Below are 9,118 nucleotides of genomic sequence, written 5' to 3' on the forward strand. Positions count from 1 at the left end.
GACTGGGTAAGTGGAAAAAAGTGCGCCATTTTGGCAATTAAGCGAATCTCCATAAACTGGACTGTGTGTAGTGAGGAATCAACAGTGACAGTTATCACCAAGTATTGTATAAGATCAGGAATCAATCCAGAGGAAAGAGGAATCCTCAATGCAATATGCTCCTTTAGCCTTGCCATTGCTTTGCCCTTTCTCCCTCCCTCCTCTTCTTCTGTGCTCAGCTAATTGCTAACCCTTGCCTTTCACAGCCGAGGCTCCATCTAAGGAGACAGATGTCACACGCCGCTTCTCTGTAGCCTCCTCTATCAGTGTCTCTGCCACCAGCCGCACAAAAGGTACCTGATTGCCTGCGGTCTCTCTCTTTCTTTTTCTCTCTCCACCCGTCACCATCAAACTTTTTAAAGTGTCTGAGAGCAGGCACCGACAGGTTAGTGAGGGAGCTCTTTGAGAGAGAGAAGGAAGGGAGAGGAAAAAAAGTCATTTTCTCAACAAATTCTACCCATTTATGACTCATGAAATGTATGAGATGCATGAATAAAATCAGTCTCAGAAATGAAACAAAATGGAAAAGCGAAAACACTGAATAGTCTTTTTTTTAGAGAAACCATAGTAATAAAATGTAAATTTTGAAAAGCTGACATTTGGAATGTGGGGTGACATTCAGAGCTGCAAAGCAAGTGCAACTGTTGTTGGAATTTAGATAGGAACTTAATTTCCCAATGAAAAATATGAAGTTCTCCTTTAACTATATTCCCTCCTAACAATCAAGCATTTCAATAACTTGTAATAATAATTTATTCTACTTTTTATAGTGCTATTCATTACATAATGAAATCTCAAAGCGCTGTAAAATCTAGAAACATCATTAACAAGTAGATAGACTTATGATCAATGAAAACTGAGGATGTACAATAACATCGATTTGGGTTCACTGTCTCAATAGATCTAATTTTCTACTAATTCTTCGACCCTGACAGGTCCTCCTTCAACTAATGTTAGAAAGACCAAAAGACATGAGATAAAAAGTGATCCAACACCATTCGGTTATGAAGGTAGCTATAGCGTCACAGTATGCACTGGGTGGGTCTGTGCATGTACAGCCTTTGTTAATGTGGACTTTTTAGCATTTTGGTTGTGTGTGTGTACTCAAGTGTTTGTGACTTTGTACGTGTCTGTGTACATGATTGTGTATTGCCTGCTCCGTTGTGATGCATGGTATGTATTAGTTATTAGTGTGGCACAACAAGTGCTGAACAAGAATACTTCATATTAACAGGCCTCTGCTTGCCTTGTTGCCGGTAATGAGTCAGTGTGGCTGTGGAGCGATGATGACTCCTTTATTGATTTCTGCATGCGTATATCAATTCCCTGAATGGCATCCCAGTGGTCTGTAAAGAGCTCATTTCCTCACAGATACATTACGCGGTGCTATCCCTGCTGCGAGCAGACACAAAGGCACCACAGGCACAGATTCAGCTGTGCCTAGATCCACTTCTCAACCAGGTAATGGAAAAGTCACACTGATGGTCTGTATTCTTCTTTTCCCATTTTGCCGGTTTTGGTTTCAAGTTTGTGTGAGTCTTTGTTGGCATTGAATGTCTTGTGGTACATTTTTCAGGTGGGTTTGTTGCGTTGTGTGTATCCTTTATATATTTCCAACTTCTTCACACCTTCTTTGACTGTCAGTATCAATGTTTCAGAATGTTCAATGCGTATGTGTAAAGGGTGGATTTCCATAGCAGTGGATGTGTAATGCCATGTCTTAAGACGAACATGTTCACTTCTTCTCGTCAACTGAAGGGTTAACAAGACCTTGTCTTCTTTCTGTGTGCTCTATTTCTCCAGGCTGGACCCAACGGTGTTTGCCTTCAATGGACACAGAGGACTTTGAAACCATCCATTCAAGTGCAGAGGAGCTTTCCAACTCTTCAGATGGCGAGGATGAATCCAGTAATAAAAATGTAAGTTGAGTTAAAAAAAAATCCTGAAAGGTAACTTCATCCCCCTACATCATGTTGCTCTTCTTAAATCCTTCCAATCCCCGGGAAAGAAATCCTCTCCGCTTAATTATTTCCCACCATCACATCTCGTTAACACGGGCTGACGACTTGACATTTAAAAGACCAAAAGGACTGGGGATTAGCCTAGTGCGGTTCTCCCCAGCGTCTCCGGATTTTCTCTTTCCATTACAATCTGTCTGATGTATAAGATATGGAGGGCCTCATCACAACTCCACCACACTGTGACTGATGCTTACAACTCCACCACACTGTGACTGATGCTCACAACTCCGCCAGCCTGAGACTGATGCTCACAACTCCGCCACACTGTGACTGATGCTCACAACTCCGCCAGCCTGAGACTGATGCTCACAACTCCGCCAGCCTGAGACTGATGCTCACAACTTCGCCAGCCTGAGACTGATGCTCACAACTCCGCCAGCCTGTGACTGATGCTCACAACTCCGCCACCCTGAGACTGATGCTCACAACTCCGCCAGCCTGTGACTGATGCTCACAACTCCGCCAGCCTGTGACTGATGCTCACAACTCCGCCACCCTGAGACTGATGCTCACAACTCCGCCACCCTGAGACTGATGCTCACAACTCCGCCACCCTGAGACTGATGCTCACAACTCCGCCAGCCTGAGACTGAAGCTCACAACTCTGCTACCCTGAGACTGATGCTCCCTGAGTCCAACATGAGACTGATGGATGGACCTGCTGTGCACACACACACACTCTAAAGTAACACACTGTCACATACAAAGACAAACTACAACTACAAGGATAGGGTATCTCCTCTAAATCACTTCTCCTTCTCCGTTCTCTCCCCACTCTCTGCTCAAAGGACCATGATCGCTTCCGTGTCCAATTGACATACGAGTCGAGGACGGCACAGGACCTGTCTCTGGAGTCAGGAGATTTAGTACAGTTCCTGGAGGAGGCAGAGGATGGCCACTGGTGAGTGATGGTAGCACCCACTCTCTCTATCCTTTGTACACTCCATGAGAGTCCCAGAGAGAAACCATTTCTCCTGCCGTAGTGAGAGGGACCCAAGTCAACGGTATAAAACAGCCATATTCATCCTTGTCCCTGCACTGTTTTTACACACACACACTGCCCATCCACATCTCTTCACTGATTGAAACCCTGTGGAAAAAATGTAGAACTAATAATAACAATGTTGTTCAGAGTTCCCTTAGGACTAAAAGTAGGTGCTATGTAGTTTTAGATTAAAAGTTAAGTTTATGATTAGTTATTTCGATGGGGCATTCAGGATATTAAAGCATACAAGTTGAGTAGATCTGCACATCCCAGTGGCAATGAAAACACAATGCCTAAATGAATAATATATATGTCTTCTCACAGAAATAGCCTGCAGAATCCATTGCAGAATCCATGAGAGAGAGCGATTTGTGATTTCACACGAGCTTTCGCAGTGCATTTTGGGGTGACTATACTCCATTAGATTAAAGCTGCACTTAAAAATTATTTGAATATGCTTATATTTCATCAGCTCATACATATTTCATATTTTCTTAAATCTCATCTTTTCTTTAAAACCGTCTTCAATCATTTGCATCTTTGGTCTCACACAACCCTCTCCTCTTCAGCAATCAGTGATATGAATAATTGTATATGTTTTTCATGGAAGGGAGTCAACATGTATTGCACAGAAGTTTCCACAACTGAAAAATCTGTCTGTGTCCTTGACCAAGGCACTAAACCCTAATTCGCTATCTGGATAAGAGCGTCTGCTAAATGACTAAAATGTAATGTAAATAGAAGCTCAGGTTGACTTTCCCACGTAATTGTCCATTGGCATGTGAATGGTTCGCAGCAGGCCAAGGCCAGAGTGGTTGTTTCAAGTTGTATTAGTTGTAGGTACGGGATGCACATGGTATACACCGTCCAATGAAATGTTTACTTTCTGCTAGGCAGAGCTCCAGCTGCAGAGCCTGTACAGTATACAGACAGAACACTGGGAATATGAAATACAAATATGAAGCAGTACAGAGGCTTTGGACACAATCAACTGTCGCAAGCAGCATCACAAGCAAAGAAAACACAAGCTTTCCGTCACACGAAGCAGGGTGTAAAAAACAACAACTTTGGACTTGACAGTTCATAGACAAGATCACAGAGAGAACACCTGATCAAATACTTTGTAAATATGTTAGATTTTACACTGCCAGGGCCCCTCTAGCTCTCCCTAGTGACAGTAATCTAACTCCCAGTCCTTCTCTGATCATTTCGATTGCAGTGTGAGGCCCTGCACCAGCCATTCCATTAAAGCCTACATTCTCTTTCATGTTTTAGGCTAGTCAAGAATCTTATTCCTCAGAAGACAGGTCTGGTACCGCCCAGTGTACTTCAGACAGCAGCAGGAGGTGGTCACTCATACAGTAACACTACTGGTATTTCTGACTAACCAACATCCACTGTAAAATGATGAGGCATTCATGGCATTGCAAAAAGACACTCACGCTATAGCTCAAAGTGATAGTTTGATTCGGTGCTTAGGGATTTGGCGGTGTGCATGCTTGGGAGGAGGGTAATGGTAAACTAAGCTTTTGGCTGTGAGGTGAACAAGCAGAGCATGATGTCATCCATTTCAGCATGCTCTCTCTCCTTCCTCCCTCCATCCCTCACTTCAGCCACCCCTTGAAGTGTTCAGTTCACGGCCTTGCTTTTCTTGGAGCTCTTTCCTCTTAAAACAAGGGCTCTCTCAGGCTATTGTCTGCACTGAGTGGAATGCCATCTTAAGTTCTTCGAGAACAGAGTTCCATGCTTGGGCAGTTGACATTTTTGCGCAGAGCTTTCTCACTCGAAACCACTTATAAACACCATTCCAGCAGAATACTGGTTACTACTATAAAGTTTAATAGAAGCACTTTTCACTGATATTGATCTTAATCGATATTGTGTGTTTCACCATAATGTCCTTTTTTACACGGCTATTAAAACTGCATTGTTTGGTCAGTCATTGTAGCCAGGCTATGCAACCCCTCGCTAAAAAGACTGATGGTGTTTAAATCCCAGAAATCACCATTCCCTTCACACCTGTTGCTTGGCCTCCATAAGGTTAGATTCTAACCTCCATCTATGTGACTTTACGTATTTAACTCTGATTTTCCTTACATTGCAGATATCTTCAGTGACATGTGCACAGCAGCTCTGTCTGACTCTGAGGAAAATGAAAACCCTACGTGGGGAGATGTATCTCAGGACAGCAGATAGGCACGATGGACCATTTGGCCATGAACTTCATGCTGGTAGCCCAACTTGGTAAATCTTCACAGTGGGGCATCGATTTCAGCTGCTGTGCTCAGACAGAAAACTACAAGTCTGAAGTCAAGTCAATAGTGAAAATTAGAATAAATGCCAAACTGTTTTGCCCTGCTTCAGCTGCTAAGGTTAAAGAAAGTTACTTTTACCACCATTTTGTCATGTCTCAAAACCTGAACATGATCTGCTAGTCAGTGCTGTCAAAGAAACTCTGCTGTGGCTTTGCTGCACACCATACTCCCTCCTGTGGCTTAATCATGTAACCGTTGTGAGGAGGGTCATCCTGGACACATAGTGGACAAAGAAGTGCTACCATGGAAACTGGATCTCTCCATCAAGGGGGAAAATGCTTCACCGATAGACTCAATTGGAGACGGGCTTGATTGTAATTCTTGCGTTAAGACCTTAACATTTAAACTTCCTGAAACGTTGATGTTTTGTCCTGCTGAATTGTCTGCCAGTTCAGTTGTTTTATAAATAACTGAGGGAATTCTCATTTTGCATGAGATATACTTTTCCCTGAACAACAACATACAGTACATAGATATTTACTTAATCTTATGTACATACATAATATATATATTTTTTTCCACTATTGTAAAATATGTGTATAACTATTCTATAAATTCTCATCTGATCATTGTAAAAGTATTCATGCCAACGTCTTTCAAATTTTGGCGTGTGCCTCTAGTGGATTAATCTCAAATGTATGTCCTGGTTAAATGTTAGTGAATTCACTCATGAAATACCATTTTATGGTCGATTGTGATTACAAGCATTGCACATAGCCCTGAACATATTTTATTAATCTACTAAAAATGTGGTATCATTGTACAGAAAATATTCCAGTAGTACTGTACAGCTTATTTGGAAGTTGTATTGCTATACACTACAGCCCCAATATAGAATGTTTTAATATTATGTATATTTAAGAACATAGCTTTGACCATCAGTGATATGACTCATATGATCATTGAACTGTTCATCTGACTTTTGTTTAAATATCATTGTTTCTAAGCCATATAATGGCATTAAATGCCCCAGATATGGTATAACAGCATACATGAGATTGCTATACTGTGGCCCAATACAATCTTGTAATATAAAGCGCTTCAAAAGGCTGTATTGCTACTGCCAACATTTTTTGTATGTATTTATTTGACCATTATATCCGGGTAAGTCATTGAGAACAAATCATTATTCACAATAGCATATTATTCAATGAACTTGTTGCATTACCTCAATGTAATTAAATCTCTTCTGAATGCCCATCAAGGAGTTCTAACAATTTGGGGTGTTTAAGAATAGTAAGACATTGAAAGGCATAAGCACATGCACAAAGGGACTGAAGACAGAGGAAACTCTAGATGGAATGTAAAGAAGAGGTCTGGATTTGTTTTTCATAACCAAAAATGTTGTGTTCCTAATCTCTGAGACCAGACCTCTGCAAAAAATATCACTAAGACGTAATGAAATTCAGCCAAAAGGCAATGAATTCTCACGAAGCACAAAGCGGCTGCCTTTTTAGACAGAGGTGCTGGACTCATTTAAGATGAGTTACAATGAAATGTCATTCAATCTGAGTGAATTCAGAATGCATCTGTGACTGTTTTCTATGGATAAGTGTACATTACTTTTCTGTCATTTTAAGTATATAATGAAATGCATGCATCTTGAAAGCCAATGTTAATTTCTGTTCTTTTGTCAGTGATCAATGCTGTTTCAGGTATAGCAGAACACAACCAGCCCACTATATCATTATAATTCCTGCCTACCCATTGCTACTCCCTCAAGGGAAAGAAGAAAGCCATTAATGTTAGACTTAAAGCATAATGTATTCCCTCAGTTGGTGACTGGTACTAACTTTTTATCTGCTTTCTCCTACTGATATTAAATCATATTTTAAAGAATCACATTATAACATTTGAAATGCTTAAGAGATCTAGTCTCTCGCACCAATAGCCTTATTCATAGCATATGAAAAGGATGACAAATTCCTTCTATTCCCTCATCCAAAACATGAACCTGCCATTTAAGTGCACCAAAAGACATCTTTACATAACTGTAAACACAATTTTAGATGCAAAGTTTGAAAGATATGAACTTCTCATTTGGCCAAATTTCCTTGCTGGTGAGTATCATCCAGATGTTTATTTAACTAGGCAAGTCCGTTAAGAACAAATTCTTATTACCAATAACAGCCTAGGAACAGCAGGTTAACTGCCTTGTTCAGGGACAGAACAACATATTTTTACCTTGTCAGCTCAGGGATTTGACCTTTCGGTTACTGGCCCAATGCTCTAACCACTAGGCTACCTGCCACCCCAGATTTAAAGGCAATAAACGTTTAACATTTGATCATTTACACTATCTTTATAGTTTCCATTGGCATGTAATACATTCCTGAGCTTCACTTCAATAAAGTCTTCCAAAACATCTGAATTGTGCAGTAACAAGAAAAGGTGCTCATAACTGAAATGTAAACATTTTGTCCATCACTGTGGTAGAAATATGATTTGGTTTGAAATTGAAAGTGCGGTGCAGGGAGGGGATGGCAGGGAGGTGGAGGGCACGGCTTCATTGAGCTTTGTTCTATGGTGTGTCTTTCAAGCTCCAGGGGGGAATACAGAAGTAGAAAAGAGCTGGCACAAAGAGCTGAAGATGTAACAGGCATACAGAAGCTGGGACTCGAGTAAAAAATGAAAGGGACTTGCTTGAGCTCATCACTTTGTCCTTCAAGCTTGGTGCAGGTTTGCAGAGGTTCTGTGAAGACAAACTGCACCACAGCCAGAAGGAATCCATCATGAGCATCTACCCCTAGAACAAAAAAAAGACAGTACAGTATGAAGATAGGCTAAAACCACAGACAGAAAAGTTTATGAATATTTTAGCTAAAACTGCTTCTCGATCACACGTGCAGGCGATGTCATGGCAACGTTGTATAGCTCAAGCGTTAGAAACACGTCATCGGGTCTAACGGTCGTCTAAGCCGTTAAATCAGACACTCCTTCGATATAAAGTTGTTTTTGACGAAAATTAAACCGTGTCAGTTTGTCACTCATGAGATTGGAGTAGAAACTTGTTCAACTACTTAAGACATTGAGTCGAATCTAGGTTGTTTCTTTAGAGTTCGATAAAATTAACAACTAAGGAAGAATATTTCACTTCTCTCATTGACTTCCCAAACCACAGCTATAACAATGAGACAGATATTTCACCGGATGTATAAATGTGAAGCATCCACTTGGCTTTTCCACTCATATTTGGTAGTGAGAGGAAGCCCATTGGCCGGCAGTGGGAGAAGATGGATTTTGGCTGACATTCTGCTACATTTATCATCGATTAAACATTTGATCTCAATACAGTTTTCTGTTTCCAAAACTAGAATATGTTATGAACAGAGTGGGCTAAGAAAACTTTGCCCTTTGCCAAAGTTTAAAACATAGCGTTATTTACGAGTGCACTTCACAGAGGCATTTCCATAACGGAAATATGCAGATATATGCTATAACGGGCCAATGGGATCTCGCTAGCTTGTGCTTGGTCCTGCCCATATCCTTTCTAGTTCTGCCCACTATGAATCATTTGTACCCATTGGAAACTACATTGATTTAGTTATAAAAAATCATCGGCCTGGTCTGTTTAGTCTCTTCGCAAGCATTCCCTGAAGACTCGCGATGTTGCAGCTCTGGATTTAGAAACTTTGTGAACAAACTGTGCACCCACATGGATTAACTCTTAAATTGGGTTAAATCAAGGTTTCCGTTGACGTGACGCCTATCCATAATAAGTTTTAAATCAAGGTTTATCTATTAATTTTGTTGCACCA

General features: G+C 40.9%; 1 protein-coding gene across 25 annotated transcripts in view; it reads left to right on the forward strand.

The window, feature by feature from the left end:
* The window catches only part of LOC139406630 (guanine nucleotide exchange factor DBS-like), a 69,859-nt gene extending 63,432 nt beyond the window's left edge, over window positions 1-6,427 (forward strand). For 5 of the 25 annotated variants that reach the window (XM_071149465.1, XM_071149455.1, XM_071149456.1 and 2 more), the window contains exons 27-29: window positions 1,843-1,958; window positions 2,849-2,961; window positions 5,150-6,427. In XM_071149465.1, coding sequence (XP_071005566.1) covers window positions 1,843-1,958; window positions 2,849-2,961; window position 5,150 — 230 coding nt within the window. In that variant the 3' untranslated portion in view covers window positions 5,151-6,427. Of the gene's footprint in view, window positions 1-245; window positions 333-974; window positions 1,050-1,410; window positions 1,501-1,842; window positions 1,959-2,848; window positions 2,962-4,320; window positions 4,419-5,149 lie in introns of all 25 variants that reach the window. The other 20 variants (XM_071149441.1, XM_071149440.1, XM_071149439.1 and 17 more) reach the window with 9 other exon arrangements.
* Window positions 6,428-9,118: the final 2,691 nt, after the last annotated feature.

The sequence above is a fragment of the Oncorhynchus clarkii genome, chromosome 4, assembly GCF_045791955.1.
Source record: "Oncorhynchus clarkii lewisi isolate Uvic-CL-2024 chromosome 4, UVic_Ocla_1.0, whole genome shotgun sequence".
Lineage (NCBI taxonomy): Eukaryota > Metazoa > Chordata > Actinopteri > Salmoniformes > Salmonidae > Oncorhynchus > Oncorhynchus clarkii.